Source organism: Helianthus annuus, chromosome 16 (genome assembly GCF_002127325.2).
Source record: "Helianthus annuus cultivar XRQ/B chromosome 16, HanXRQr2.0-SUNRISE, whole genome shotgun sequence".
NCBI classification, from domain to species: Eukaryota; Viridiplantae; Streptophyta; class Magnoliopsida; order Asterales; family Asteraceae; genus Helianthus; species Helianthus annuus.
The window spans coordinates 61,927,567-61,944,105 of record NC_035448.2 but is presented as its reverse complement, the minus strand read 5'-3'; the positions used below and the strand labels follow the sequence as shown (position 1 = coordinate 61,944,105).

Below are 16,539 nucleotides of genomic sequence, written 5' to 3'. Positions count from 1 at the left end.
TTACATTTAAATATTGGTTAGGTGACCTTTATCCCATTATTTAAATTAACAAGGTAGTCAACGTTTGACGAATGGAACCCTTTGCAACTTCTAGTCTTATGGGATCGGTCAAACATCTTTATGTTTAGTTGGCATGTTTAATCCCATCAACACATTTTTTCGCCATGCTTTGGTGACCCTAAGTTCATGGTTTCCAAATCAAGTCGTCCAACATACACACACATGTGAGTTTACACATATAGGTGGTTAGGTGGCCTTTATCCCATAAACATGGTAACCCCACCTCAAACATACAAGTTCCCTCAAATGTGGTTAGGTGACCTTTATCCCACAAAAGAGTTCCCAAGTGATTCAAGTGTTGTATAAAAGGATGGTGTTTGACTTGTTTTATAAAAGGGATTTTGAGTTTTCAAAATTATAGTTTAGAAAACTTTATGTACCATACATTTGCACGCATTCAAATCCTTGGTACTTTTGTGAAAACAAATTTTCAATGTTCTTTTTAATAAAACCCATTTTATTATAAAAATCATTAATTTTTAATAACCTTTTATTAACCAATTTTAATGAATTTTTAAAGAACCAATTTTAAGCTTATTGTTGATTATTAGTTTGTTAAGCATGCATATCCAAATATCATCAAAACAGTATAAAAAAGCAACCACACAAGCACAACACACATATCAATAGGTGCATAATCATAGCCAACTATTTTGACCACATTTGTTAGCCGAAACAAGTGTGTCAAAAGGTCCTTCCTAAAAAGTGAATATTGAACAAATAATGTGTCGTTGAACTCCCACTTGATCGCGCATCTAAATGCTTCAAGTCTTCTTCTTGTGTTGTGATTTCTTCACATTATTTGGGTTTCCAAATGTCTTTTATATTCAGCTCCAAACTCATTTGGACTTCAAAATGTGTTTTGGTTATCACGCTAAAATCCCGTGAAGAACTATGAAGTCCTTTAGGCCCGAAATTAGCCAAAACCAAAACCGCAATTTTGTGTGCATCTTCTTTTACAAAATGTATCCTAATACATTTTTCTAGTAAAAAATAAATGCACCTAATCTATTTATTTACATACCAAATAAAGATAAATTACTATTTCACAAATGGAAGAACAAAGATAATAATTATTACAACCCTTTGAAATAATTAAAAATAAATCACAAACACAAACATTCAACATATTCACACAAGGTCATGGCTAGGTTATGAACACCAAAATATATATGCACACACACACACATATATATATATATATATAATCTATATACTATATATAAGCATTTCCCATGTACAAATAAGTAATTTCCTTCAAAATTTTAAGATGGGAGATAAAGAGTTAAGTTTAAGGACCTATATTTTTACCATTATCTTCCATCTCTACCCTTACTCTCTTCATCAATCAAAAGTATCCCAACTCTGCTCGTCTTTCACCATTACCATAATAATTGAATAACTGAATTCCATCATTTAAGCCTCTCCAACGGAAAGTAAAGAGACGCCCGCTTCACTTCATCTTCCCCTAACCTCTCCAATCCCATACACACTACATAGCCTCTCTGCTTTGCTCTCGGTGCGAACCAACGAACCACCACCGCCTGCCTCTGCCGGGATTGTGGGTGCTCCGATTGCAGTCAACAGGTTGCTATTTTTGATCGTTGTTTCCGAATTAATATTGCTTAGAATTATGATAATTGATCTGAAATTGTTCTACAATTGGGGTTAGGGCTCTTAACTTCCTTAATCTGGCTGGCCAGATTCAATTTGGTTATATGTATGTGTGTCTGCAAGTGTAATTTTTGAGCAAATTGTTTTTAGTGGATTTATTTTATGCAAAATTGATTTATAATTGATTGTTATTTTATGGATTAGGGTTATTTCTAAACAGGTGGGTGTAATTTGGGAAGTAGGGTAAGGAGTAGTGTAACGGAATTGGTGCTAAGACACTAAAATTGCAGGGAAATTGGCCCTAATGTCTTCTCTTTCAGACCTTTTCTTAATATCTTTTTCTTTCTTTTTTGTGATGACGGTGCAGGTATGTTGACTGAGGGAGGGAGATATTATAGATGCTGGTTAATGATCTGATCATGTGGAATGATGTGGCAAAATCAACACTTTGATTCGGGTTTGGGTGACTTTGTATCCTGTCATCCTGTTTCACAACCGGTGTTAGTTTCAGGTAATTCATCCTCTTACGCCTCTTTTGGTTCTTACAAAATTTCTGTTTTATCAAGGGTACAGAATAATGAAAACCGCATAATATATTGTACATTATTGATCAACTTTATATAGGAATACACTGAAGATGTTACAATAAACCCGAACTAAAGTGTTTTATCTTTGTTTTCAGCATGGTTGCTTTGGTATCTCAATTGGGTCTTCTCTGTTTGTGTGTTTTGTTCATCTCCAACATGATTGCGCAAAGGTCAGAAAAACAGTTTACTATCAAAATCTTTTAAATTGATGGATAATAATCTGTTCTTTAGTAACCTTTTGAGTCACAAACTTGCAGGAATGGGATTGAAAGCAAGAGAGAACTAAAGCTTAAAGAAGAGGATATTCTAAGAGCTGCTAGAGTTATACTTCCTGCAGTAAATTTTGCAATCTCAAAAGCCCGAAAGTTGTTTTCGGGCCAACCATCCACGACCCTTAAAGTAAATCCATATCCACGACTCTTAATGCATTGCTATAAGATGTTAAGGAACATGGTGTATGCTTTCAGGTTGCACCATTGTTGCTTCCGAATATGGTCATATTGCAACATTCAAGAGGCTTTGTGCACTTGGTAAGATAAATTTCAACACGCTTTTATCAATGGTGTGAAAGACTAAAACCTTACATTTTGTGTTCTCGTCTTTTAGGATTCTTTATCGGCTTTACAGGCCCAAAACTGTACTCATTGTACTCAGACCAAATATGCAAGAAAGGTAAGATGGAAAAATTGTAATTAATTGTAATACTTGGATAATGCCTAAAAACTTGGATAATGGAAGTATGGAGTGGTTGTTCTCACAAGAAAATAGTTGCAGCATCAGCAGCCACAACCTTTTGGAATCTTACTTCCATTAAAACCCGAATTTTTGCAGGTGTGTTAATGATTTTTTAATGGAAGTTAAGTTTAATTTGACCATAAAAGTCAAAATCAATGACATAACATACGATATTGACCGGTTTAGTCTGTTTATATATTTGCAGCATTCATAAGCTTGGTGATCTTTAGATGGTGTAGACAAGAGTTGACATGGTCTAAAGAAGGTATGCAACGGTCGGTCCATGTTTACCTTAAATCCTTCTGTCCATTTTTTTTAAATAATTAGTGTGTCAAATGTAATCTTTTAAGCAATTAGTATGTAATAGGTCGGGTCAGTTGGACCTGAATCATCCATTGTCCATTGTCCATTGTCAAATATGATTGTAAAATATGTAACTGTATGAGTCATGTTTCTTTTGTAGACTCTACAATTAACTTAAGGTCACTAACACTTGCACGATGCTTGGGGGTTCGTTTCACCTTAACTCTAGGGGGCTGTCTTATGTGTATAGTGTACTTGTGGGTACACCTATGGGTACCAGACAATCATTCTTGACTCACATTTACATATATGGTCATTTGGACTTTAGCAAAATATTGTAGGCTGTAATGGGCTAAGTATTGTTTTCGATTTGTCTCATTGGCAAAAATGAAAAGAAAAAGAGTGGATTATTTCATCTTGAAGAAAACTAAAAGGGGTCATATTGTTAGGGTTGTTCACTCTTAGGTCTGGCCAGTTATGATGAAAATCATGGGCTGAATTGCTGATAACGATTTGGGAAAACGATAAAAATTCCTCATTTGTTAATTACTTCTATAAAAAAAATTTCATTCAGTTATTGTTTTAACTGGTTTTTATAAAAGATTTATAAAGTTTGGCTTGTTACAGAAAAACATTTGAAGTCCTTTTTTATAAACTTTCTGGCTTTATAAATACTCAGTCTTAGACATATCTTGTAAGCACCTGGTTAAATAAACTTCACCTGTTGAAGATTGCACTAGGATAAACTGAAGCATCATAGTTGGCCTCATGCTCTGTTGTCAAAAAAAAATGAAGTAAATGATTTATCAAACTTATTTGGGCTAGGCTTTAATACTATTCTTGGTGCAACTGTACCTGAAAATAGATAATCACTCAAATGAGGCTTTTTTTTTTTTTTTTTTTTTTTTTTTTAAATTTAAGGGATTTAATCCTGAGCTGCCCCTAAATTCCGAAATTATCATTTAATGATTTAATGTGAACTCTTGTTAATTATCACAACCTTTTTATGTTAAATATTTGGAGCATCTAATCACGTGATTTGGAATAACAATTTGCTTTGGTTCTTGCTTCTTAGACCTTTTGACACTACTCCAGATCCAAAAATATTCCAATCTTGTTTTCTATATCCAAAGTGTATTAAAATCATGAGTGTTTTTATCCAACAGCAATCAAGTTTTTAGAGTATTTCGTTAAAATTGATCGAATTCTATTTTCTATATAAGTTCTAATATCAGTATATCACTTAAAGTTGCATGTGTTTGGACTTTTAAGGTCACCGGCAAAGCGGTTATGCTGGATGAAATCATTAGCTATGTACACTCACTACAACGACAGGTCGAGGTATGATACTATAATGACCGAAAATAATATCTTTTAAGTTTCTATTTTTTGAAAGCATTGAACTTTAATTTCTGCAGTTTTTGTCGATGAAACTTGCTACCATTAATCCTCGAATGGATGTTAACCTTGAAGGACTCTCATGGCAAAAGACGTAAGATATATTTCAACAAAACGTTAGTAGCATTTTCCCTATAAAACAATCTTAAATGATTATCCTAACGGGCGTTTATAACTTTTTATTAATTAGGCTATGGAATCGCGCTTGGGACCTTCTGCCTCGCTTGGTATAGACATGGCAATGTCGTATGCTTTTAATCAATCACAAATGGCGATTATGCAAGGCGGGATTTCTGGTGTTGGAAGAAGTTTAGATGCGGGAAGAACGGTTAACTCCCATTTGATGTCTACTAGTGGAGGATTTAAAGATCCTGCTTCACAGGTAATTTGCTGTTTATTTTCATAAATTGCTTTGTCTATTGTTTATTTAAATTAAACTAAAGCAAAACCTGACCCAACCCGACCCGAAACCCGTTCCAACCTGGACCCGTTCCGACCCGAACCAAAACAACATTTTTTATAATTGACCCGTTTTGACCCATGACCCGACCCGACCCTATCCATTTGCCAGGTCTAATATTAAGAACCACCAAAGTTTCATTATGTGTTCTAATGAGTTGATGTTAACCCGTGCGTTGCGGCGGACGTTGATGAAACTAAAAGGAAATTTGTTTATGTGATCAAAGTATACATTTAAAGCATGACAATTTTGTTTTTATTAGCTACAATAATTAGTTTTTAAATTATTTGCCTATCAAGTAAAGAAAAATTATAATTTAAAATATTCACCTACGTTTTTGTATTTGAAATCTCAACACTGGAAATATAGATGAAAAGCGGTAAATAGGTTTTTGCATGTTCGCTTAAATAAGCTTTTTTTGCAGTTGGTATGGAGCTGAATATTTGACCCCTATCATAATCATAATTACTTCATTCAAACCCAAAAACGGAATCTTGCCTGTTATCTAGGTCTTCAACAGTTTGAGGTAAAAAACCACATGAGAGCATATTGGGTACATTGCCAAGCGTTGCAAAAGAAGAGCCTTTGCTTGTAAGTTTTTTTAGTCTTTGTAAAGATGGTTGATTGTTAGAAGGCATCATAAAAGAGCAAAATGAGATGACCCCCTTTAAATGTGAATAGAAACATTAATGGTTTGACAACCTGAAAGAGGGCATGGCAGTTAAAATGAAGACAATATTATGTAAGAATGAAGAGAATATGTTTGCCTATCAACTAAACATTATCAACCAAACATGCCCGAGGCACGTGATATTAGAAGGATGGGTTGTTCTTAGAGTCGTGTTTATGTTCATGTCTTTACAAGCGTTAGACGTTTGTTTTGGTATTTTACTTTTTCTTACCTTTCAAATTGTGTGTAACAAAGTTACAGACTTATGTTCTTATTTATTACATTATTATTTAATCGAGATATGTAATTCTTTTGACATGGATAGATCACACCGAAGCTATTAACTTGAAAACATTAGTAAATATAAAACAAATACAATAATAAAAGTTTAGTCATGAATATATGATTTTTTTTTGGTCGTTTTAATGTCCGACTTGTGTTCCCACCACGTATTGTTGACTCCGCAGCAACGCGCGGGTTCCCCACTAGTATAATATTTAAGAAGCAAAAATGTTTTCCTTTTTACAACCTACTTTTCGGCCAAGAATAAAAACCAAAAAAGTGGGTTTTTTATCCAAATAAAACAATCATCCAAATGACATAGTTTTTCAAGATACTTTTATGCATGTAAGATTAATATCTTGAAAAACAAAAGGAGAACCAAGTTCAAAACTTTCGGCCATGGGGTTTCACCAAACCCGAAAACCCGAAAATTTTAAATCCTATGAAGCATGCACTCATATAAGCGGCTCTAGATGCCATTGTTGGGTTTTTCACATGTTTATCAAAGTTATTTTATCCTTTAAAATAAAAACACAGCGGAATATATATTTAAAACATGTCACTTTGTTGATATAAAACCCATTTTATATGTAAAACGCAATACCCGGATCCACATACGAACATGCATGCTATAAAAAATTAAACCATAGAGTGTTTCAAGAATACTACCTTCCAAGGAGTAAAGGATATGAAGAAGATGATGCTTCTTGAATGGTGGTCTTCAAGTGTAGAATACCTCAAGCTTGTATACCCCAAGCCTTCCAACAAACACTTTGATTTAGCTAGGATTTTACGCTCATGAACTCACTTGAAAAATCCCCTCTTGGAACCAACCCTTGGCTGAAAATTTGAGAGGAGTATTAGAGTTCTTGCACTTGAAAATCAAACTTGAAAAACCTTCTTGAGCAACCACATATTGGCCGAAAATTAGAGAGTCCTTTTACAAGTTCTTGCACTTGAAAAATGATCTCCTAAATGGCACTATGTTGGCCGAAAATTACTAGAGAGGTTATCAAGTTCTTACACTATTTCATTTGTCATACAAATGAATTAAAATATGTAGAGATTACTTGCCACCCTTTCACTCAATCAAAATTCATGCAAATATGACAATTTGCATGCTATTTCATTGGACCAACAATCCTGGGAAGACCATGGGGGGGGGGGGGCACATGTATTTTTATAAAAAAAAATTAAAATTTTTTTGTAACATTTTAAGTCATATAATTTTATAATTTTTATAAAATTATAACATCACATGTTATAAGACTTATACAACTTTTATTATGTTATTTAACCCATTAAATAACAAAATAAAATATTCTCTCAAAATAAATTATCCATGTTATGAATGTATCATTTATATTGTGACTCTCCACATGCATAACTTATCTAACTCCTATCTCTTTAGTTCCTTTAATATTAATGTATGTGCCTATATATATAATGGCATTTGTGTATGGTGAAAAGAGATCAATCAATAAGATTTACAATCTCATTTTCTTATTCTTCCCTTCATATTGCTAATAGGTTAGGTTGTTTCACAATACGTTATCAGCACGAACGACTCAAAGGGCGATAGACCGATGCGTTTGAACTAATCGGGATAAGAGGCGGAGGACCGAGGCATGTTTTCCGTGAGGTTTTTGAGTCTTTGGAATCTACCGGAATCCATGGCCACCTTATCCTTAAACAAGGTAAATTATTGAGAATTGTTTAACAGGTAATTTTGAAAAAAAAATTAATAATTTTATTATATCGTTAAAGTATCTAACTTGCATGATTGAATCTATGTCTTGTTTACTAGCTATGAATTATTATTTTATACCACTAATTTATTTTATTAGTTTGTGATAAAATAGTTTTTCAGTTATTTCAATATGGTTGTTTGAAGTATTAAAATTGAATTCAATGTTATAATATTAAAATTTAAAACTGAAATATATTCTTAGCTTTGTCTACAAATTTGGTTTTGTTTAATGAATTATTCATTTTGATGCATATCAAAATAGATTATGATGCAATACGTGGTTTTTGTTATTATTATGTCATGATAGCTAAATTATTTTGTTACTTGAAATACATTATTTATGATTCAACTTGACTAAATTTGAAAGTGTTATTAATTGGAATTATCTTAATAAAATAGAGAAAGAAATTTATGTTATCACTCCACGTCTTGTGTATTGATTCACAATTCGTATATATATATGTTTTGGGGTGATGTCTGGCAACCAACGGCTAGGATTGATAATTGAAATAGAACAATAATTGAACAAATCTATAGGATAAAGAAGTGAATTCAAATAGGATATTTCTATAGTGTGAAGCAAAATTTATTATAATATTCATATAATATTAAATAGGTTATTTGTGATGCAAACAATATCATAAACTAATTTGTTTGTGCATTATGGTGGATTAATTATTAGTTTTTCTTGTATGCTTGAATATTCCAAAATGCAGGCATGATATTTAGAGATTTTCAGTTTGTTGTCTCTTCATGTTTTGATGGTGTCAAATTATTAACTTGAGAAGAATGAATGATTCACAAGTCAATATATCCACTTTTGCATTTATTTGATGATTATATGTCCTTTGGATTCTAAATTCTTTAACAAGTAATAAAAAAAAAATCAGGGATTCCTTATGTGATGAAAAGTCACAATTTTTGTCGACTATTGATATGAGATTTAATTTACATCAACATGACTATATAAAAAGTTTAACTATGATTCTAAATTGATTTCATTATATCTTTTGTCTTATATCATGGAATATTAATATTTTAAAGGTTAAGGTATTTAATGTTGAGAATATAAAGAATGGTCTTTAATGGGTTTTATTGGAAAATTATCACTATTTCAATTTTATTTAATAACATTACAGTAAATATAACTTGTTTTACATGATATCTATAATGTTAAAAGTTACATACTTTAACTTTGTTGTAAATAGGTGTCTATTGCAATTCTATATGCTTTATGGATGCTATTGAATATCTATATAAATATTACTTAATATTTACTTGTAACTGACAACAACATATCTTATTTTATAAAGTTTTATCATAATTGGTTATATACGAGGATATGTTATAAAAATCATATAATTTGATTTGATGTATAATTTGTATTCTATATGTTGTTATTTATTTATATAGCTACTATAAAGTAGAACAATTAAACTAAAGTTGTGATTTGTTATGACTTTCATGAAAGAGTATATGAATATGTTTAGATATGACACCCGAAGTGTCATACTCATGTTAGATTGATGAATCTTATGTTACTCGGATATATAATTACTTCTCAATTGATGTTATATATTTGGAAGGGAACATCAAAGTGGCCATAGTTGTGGTATATGATCACAAGTTATAAACACGATTGAATTGTGGTCAAGTTTTATATAAAAAGACACCTGAAGTGTCCAGCTCCTCAAAGCTTATTATGAACTTATCGAAGCTTGTAAGATTTTAAACCGATAAGTATAAATGTCTCGGTTATATAACTACATCTCAATTTATATCATGTGATGAGAAAAATATATATCATAATCCATTGAGCAAAACAATTTCCATCGTCAAATATCATTGATTGTTAAAGAATATATATAAAGTTTGAAACAACAAGCATGAAAGTTCCGTGGTACTAATCCATTCCTTGATGTGAATGTGATGATATAATGATCAATTCAAGGTCATGGTCATATACATAACTCAGAAAATTGTAATGATGCCACCATGAATGTTGTATGGGTATAATTTATTCCTTGAATAGAATGTGATGATATAATAATTGGTGTAAAGATTGTAATCATGGTAATTGAGAAAATTGTTATGATGCTCATGTAATGAGATCAACCATGTTAATAACGAGATGACTATACAATGATCGTTATAAAGGTCGTAAGATATAAGATTGATAAATTTTATACGACTCATCTAGTTCTCAATTGATGGTAAGCAAAGAGAACATTATTTACAAGGAAAAATCGATTAAACTCTTTTCATTTGTCACACTTGAGACATATGCTCCTAAAGTAGCAATATCATTATAAGAGTCATGAAAAAATGAAAAGATTTTATACTCATGTGACCGAGTAAATAATGAAAAACTATGAAGCTTGTTTTGGTTCTACTCCATTCTCAAAAGTGAATGTGATTATATATTAATCATTGTATAAGTAATGATGGACCTAATTGAGAAACTTGTAATGATGAGAATGACTTAAGAATTGTAATTATGGTCATTTTAATAATGAGATGGACCACCAAAAGTGGCAAACTAAGGAGTGATTGCATAATGAGATGGTTTTAACTTTGAAGTTATAGTATATTCTCTCGTATCATACGTTTTGTATTACATACGAGCAAGTAATACACATACGATCATAAACCAGGAGTTTATGGATCATAATTATTTAATTAGTTGGCATGACCGGTTAGACCACACCGAGTCAATGATGATGTGAAACATAATGAAGAACTAGAAGATTCTTCAAGATAATAATTAGCATGTAATGTTTGCTCTCAAGGGAAATTATATATTTGCAAAATAAACGAGGGTGTGTATACCTAAATATTATGGAAGCGATTAAAGGATATGCATATCCCAAAATGATACCATTTAGTTTTTTTAACTCGATGCATCGTCTAAATGGTTATTAAATCCACAACCTGATGTTTGTGTGATTGTGGCTTAGCTAATGTGATAGCAAGCATATTAATTCGGATTAGTATATTTATTTGATAATTGTGAATTTGATTCCCAAGTTATTAACGATCATTGGAATAAGTGTTATTGGGATCAATAAACGTCTACTATCGGTTACAAAGCTAGTAATCATGAGATGAGCAAAAGTTCATTTAGGTACATGTAATTTTATATTACCATCAATTCACATCAAGCCAATAAGTTATAGTTCTCCCCATACAGCTGGTTTTTGGTCAGGAACCAAATATGTCTCATCAACGATTTTGGTTGTGCAACATATATTGAAACGCATCCACCACACCGCACAAAGATGGGACTTCCAAAAAGTTTGAGAATATGTTGGGTATAAATAATCGTCTATAATTAAATACTTAAAGCCATTAGTGAGAAATTCGTTTATGGCTCATTGGTTTTCACTTTAGTGAATGAATGTTCCCAACATTAGGGGGAGATAACAAGCAGTTGGAAAGTGAAAAGTGAAATGAATTATCATGTCATCTTGATCCTCAGACTATAAACTATGAACTAGAAGTTTAAAGTATAATTTATTTACCAATATTAAAGAACAAATTTACCAGACAAGTTCACTGACCTAAATAGAGTGACTAAGTAAGTCACATAATCAACTGCTTATGCTCCAGTTATATTTTTGTCCAAGAGGACAACCACATATTTTGTAATGAGTCTATTGCACGCCTGAAGCGTGGTAGACTAGTCGATTCCAATAATAAAATTCCTCGAAAATTGGAGCAAGTAATTAAGATGGTCAAGTCGAGGTTATAGTAATAAGATCTAAAGACGAGACAATAGACATGATGGTTCAAGAAGAACCTCAGGTACCTGAAAATAAAGAGATCTCGATAAGTTGTATCATGCTAACATATGTATGGAATCGAAATAAAAATCGACGTCGTTATACTTTTGTATATAATGTAGCGCTTAAAATGATTAAATGATAAGGATCAAGATTTAAGATCTGCCTATGAATGAATATTAAGAAATGATTGGCCAAAATAGAAAGACGCAAATAAGGCAGAGTTTAGTTCTCTAATGAACTGGAAAGTTTCTGGACCAACAGTCCATACAACTAAAGTTGTAAAATATGCTGGATACAAAAGTGTCTTTTACGCGAATCATGTGAAAATAAAATTAAGTGGTATAAGTCAAAATCGGTGGCACAAGAATTTCACAAATACCTATGATTGATTATGAGAAAACGTATTCTTCAGTGGTGGATGCATTGACTTTCCAATATCTTATTAGTCTGGAAATATATAAAAGAGAATTGACACGCGTCTTATGAAAGTTATGTATCACTTGATACTAAGTCATATAAAATAAGTTCTCGAGAATATTATGAGTATTATATAAATTCAGATCTGAATACATATACATGTTATATATGTTATTGAATTGAATATAATTGGAACTCCCCATGAGTATCCTAAAGCATTTGCGTGCTTAAGAGGTTAATTGAAACACCTTTTGGATGTAACAATAGTGCACCAATACTCCAATAAACATACCTAGAAAATGTGTACCTGGTTATTATGGAAACTCAATGTACACAGTGTACAAACATGGTACAATATGGATTTTGGAGATAAAAGCTAGTGTTTATGGCATTTTTGCATATGATATAGATATCAATGTGTTAAATGCGAAAATTTATGTAGCAAAACTTCTAAAGAGTGAAAGCACATGCATATTTGGATAAGATGGAAAGAATTCCCTCATGGATTGATAATGCTAGAAGCATTAATGATGTCAAAACCTCAAGAACGTACTATATCGAGTTCATATATGGACTAAAATAGTTAGATCGAGTGTTATACAACTCGAGATATTTGCATAAAGAGGGATATAAGTTTGATTAAATTAGCTATGTTTTATCAACCTTCTACTTTTAAAAGTTCACTATAATCGCAGTTTACAGTGATGATGTCTATGCATCATCGAGAGAAATTGTCGAGCTTTTAGAGGGAGAATTTTTGAATGACCTTGGCACGGTCTAACTATAACTCGAACTGCAGTTCGAGTAATATATGTAATTATATTTTACCAATCCACCAAGTGCAACTAGAAGATGATGTTTGGATATTTTAGTATGGGCATAGTTAAACCTTAATGTATGTTAAAGGTTGTTAAGTCATTTGTTATAAGAAATGCCTATTATCATCTCCTATCAAAGTAGAGATTCTCATTCTAGAAGTACCATCGTTAAATGCATAAGTGCATTAACATGTTTTGCTAGCTATGTCATAACATTTGTCAAGCGAAGAGACATTGGAATGAGTTCAAAGAAACATTTCAGGTATAAATGATATTTGATTATATTTTACTAACCCATCAAAACAAGTTTGGTTAGTCTTGTAGATGCAGGAATGTAACGAAACACAATCATGGACATATGATAATTTTTGTAAAGAGGCACCTAAAGTCTCTTTAGAAGATTATACAACATTGCTCAACATAAAGGATTGCACATTAAGGGATCAAGCAACAAATCATTCGCTACAAAGGCTTTATTCGACTTTCAAGGAAGATGGACACACGTCACTTAAAGGATACATGTTAAAATGAGGGGGAGACATATTTAAGTTGCACTCTTTTTCCCTTGACTAAGTTTTATCCCAATGAGTTTTCTTAGTAAGGTTTTTAATGAGGCAACATACCTGATCCAAAAGTATCAGGAGGAGAAAATACGCGCTGCACTCTTTTTCCCTTAGCTGAGGTTTTGTCCCACTGGGTTTTCCTAGCAAGGTTTTTAACGAGGCAACATCACCAAGCGTATTAAAGGTATGTGGATAGTCAAGGAGGAGTGTTATGAATGTATCATTTATATTGTGACTCTCCACATACATAACTTATCTAACTCCTATCTCTTTAGTTCCTTTAATATTAATGTATGTGCCTATATATATAATGGCATTTGTGTATGGTGAAAAGAGATCAATCAATAAGATTTACAATCTCATTTTCTTATTCTTCCCTTCATATTGCTAATAGGTTAGGTTGTTTCACAATAATCCATATAATTTATTAAAAGTGCAATTAGTTAGAAAACCAATTTCTAAATATTATTAGTGTTAATATTTATTTGCTTAATCATATCATAAATAAATATTATAAGTGTTTGTCTAGCTTGTTATTGGGCATGACTCGACTTGGATTATAACGTACTAGCCATATCAATTTAATACGTGTCTTGGGCATACAGAGTCCAACAATATAAATATATAATGCATTAAATAATGATTTAATAAACTTTTTTTTATCAATTGGAATTAAACAAGAAGTTAACTATTTTAAGTTATATCAAGCTTGAAGTGTGTTATAATAAAATTATTACCACCCACTAGATGTACCAGAACTATATACTTGGCACGGTTGCTTGAATCAAATTACTAAGATGTTGTTCGTTTTTTAAAAGGTAAAATGTCTGCAGTTTGCGGACCACATCTGTAGATTTCTGTAGAAGAAGATGTTGACCAAACATCTGCAATCTGCAAGAAGAAAACCGTTTGTTTTTTAATGTATGTAGACTTCTAAAATAAACTGGTGGTGGTGGGTGGCGGTGGTGCTGGACGGCGGTAGTGGGTGGTGGGTGGTGGACATGGACGGTGGGTGGTGGACGTGGACGATGGGTGGTGGTGGTGGTGGACGGTGGTTGTGGTAGACGGGGGTGGACGGTGGTGGGTGGTGGACGGTGGTGGTGCTTAACCTCTACAGACCTTAGAAGATTTCAGAAGTGGCTAGGCCAAGTATGCATCAAGAAGAGTTCGCACAGACGTTTATCAATGAAATGTCTTCGGAAAAACAAACAATCTGCAGATGACAATGTCTATGCGGCGCAGACAGAAGAGTCTACGCAGATCTTTTTTTAGAAAAACAAACACCACCTAACACACATCTATATTACATATTTAGTGTAAAAAACAAATGCAAATGGGTCTTAACTTGAGAAGTGAAGAAAGTTTTTTATTTTTTATTTTTTACGTCTACTTAAGAATAATGTTTAGTTTCAAAAATAAATAAATAAATAAAATAAAGAAACTTCTTGTATCTACTATAGTAGAGTAATTACGTGTAATTACTTTAGAGTGATTACATAATTATACTACTAGAGTACATATATGAACTTTTTTTTATTCTAAAACTAAAATACATGTTTAAATAATGGAAAAAAAAAAAGAATTCCCTCCACTTCTCACTAGTATTATGTTAAACCCATTTGTATAATAATCTTACTCTATTTATAATCAAATGTATTTATACTTTAATAATTCAAAAGTAAAAGAAATACAATAGGGAAGTTATTTATTTCACTATTTTTAAGTTTAGTGGTAATCTTTACAAACAAAAAAATATTACAAAAATAAAAGAAATAATCTGTCACCTATTGTGAGGCTTACCCGTTACATAAACACATAGAAATATGACAAAGTTCTTATGACTTGTTGGTGGTGGCTAACACCTTTTTGGTAACGAGGGCTTTGGGTATAGACTATAGATCCTTTTGGAGGAAAACATGTGGTTTCTTTCATTCTCTATAATTCTTCAAATAATATTTCGTATATTCTATGGTTGGCATGTTATTTGCAAGCGGATCCATAAGTATTATAAAATTGTTATGTCTTCACTTTTGTGGTAAGGAAATGAAAATTGAGGATATATGATGTGAAAGCTCTCGGATTCTCATGGTACAAGAATATATCTAGGCATAAGTCGATTGTATGGTCAAAATGGTGTAAATTCGTTTTGATGTAGTTGCGTTTTGGGGCTACCCCTATTTTTTGTTTGGGGTGGCTCAAAGTTTGTCTTTGTTTGGTTGAATAAAACTTCTCTTTCGATAAAAAAAAGAAGTAAACTTTAAAACCAAAATTAGATGTCTAAACAATAAACACGATTGGAGTCCTGACAAATTGGTCTGATAGTTAGTCACTTGATTTCTCTCCTTGAGGTTCCAAGTTCAACTCCCACAAACATTACTTTGAAGGACATTGGTGGCATGGGCGCAACATAGTGGGGGTGGGAGGGGGGCGGTCGACCCTCCGAACTTTTCGCTTAGTAGTGGATAGTAGTGGAGGGGGCATCCAACTTTGACCGTTATAAAGAAGGGAATGTATTTGCTCGATTGAGGACATTTCAAGATGTTTATCCGGTGATTTAGTTCGTCATTAAAAAAAATAAATAAATAAACAGGATTGGAAGAAATGACACAGTTTTCATGTTTAAGCTTTGCTTCTTCTTAAATTGCAATTGTAAGAAAAGGTGTAAAATGGGTGATTATGGCTTGGTAGTGGCTTGCTAATTAGCCCTGATGTATATATTTTTGGATGATGAGTATAGTACCTTGCCGTTCAAGAAAATGTCTAAATTCAATACATTTAATAATAATAATTTTAAAAGTTAAATGTCATTTTAGCCCTTGTGTTCTGGGTCATTTTGTCAGTTTAGTACAATTGTTTTATTTTTGTCATGTGGGTCTAAAAAGGCTTAACTGTTTCCATTTTAATCCACTGGATTAACTTCATCCATTTTTTCTGTTAACGAGAAGGCCAATTCGGTCATTTTATAAGTTAACCTAGTGTACTAATGACAACGGTGAAAACTTTTTGGACCCACAGGTGAAAAATGAAACCTTTGAACTAAACTATCAAAATGACTTAAACCACAGGGACTAAAATGACTTTTAACTCTAATTTTAAG

General features: G+C 32.3%; 1 protein-coding gene across 7 annotated transcripts; it reads left to right on the top strand.

Moving 5' to 3' along the window:
* The first annotated feature begins 1,394 nt into the window (after nucleotides 1–1,394).
* Nucleotides 1,395–6,145, top strand: LOC110900240 (reticulon-like protein B17). 7 transcript variants are annotated; one of them, XR_002570862.2, is made up of 12 exons: nucleotides 1,397–1,647; nucleotides 2,042–2,185; nucleotides 2,357–2,431; nucleotides 2,519–2,660; nucleotides 2,729–2,791; nucleotides 2,868–2,933; nucleotides 3,036–3,092; nucleotides 3,202–3,261; nucleotides 4,572–4,640; nucleotides 4,718–4,791; nucleotides 4,888–5,079; nucleotides 5,582–6,145. XR_002570862.2 is itself a non-coding variant. In XM_035985733.1 (8 exons), the coding sequence occupies exons 4-8, from the start codon at nucleotides 2,719–2,721 to the stop codon at nucleotides 3,591–3,593; spliced, it is 426 nt and encodes a 141-aa protein (XP_035841626.1). In that variant the 5' UTR covers nucleotides 1,395–1,647; nucleotides 2,042–2,185; nucleotides 2,357–2,431; nucleotides 2,519–2,718; the 3' UTR covers nucleotides 3,594–4,504. The 7 variants fall into 7 exon arrangements, 2 of the variants coding, with proteins under 2 accessions (XP_035841626.1, XP_022002841.1); XR_004884266.1 differs by having other exon boundaries at nucleotides 1,396–1,647; nucleotides 2,868–3,092; nucleotides 5,667–6,145; XR_004884265.1 differs by having other exon boundaries at nucleotides 2,868–3,092.
* Nucleotides 6,146–16,539: the final 10,394 nt, after the last annotated feature.

What these genes read in the sequence shown, in the direction of transcription:
- LOC110900240 (XM_035985733.1), top strand. Translation starts at nt 2,719, where the DNA reads ATGCTTTCAGGTTGCACCATTGTTGCTTCCGAATATGGTCATATTGCA. An exon ending in AGACCAAATATGCAAGAAAG is followed by an intron (nt 2,934 to 2,999) that starts GTAAGATGGAAA and finishes GGATAATGGAAG; the next exon opens with TATGGAGTGGTTGTTCTCAC. An exon ending in TAAAACCCGAATTTTTGCAG is followed by an intron (nt 3,093 to 3,201) that starts GTGTGTTAATGA and finishes ATATATTTGCAG; the next exon opens with CATTCATAAGCTTGGTGATC.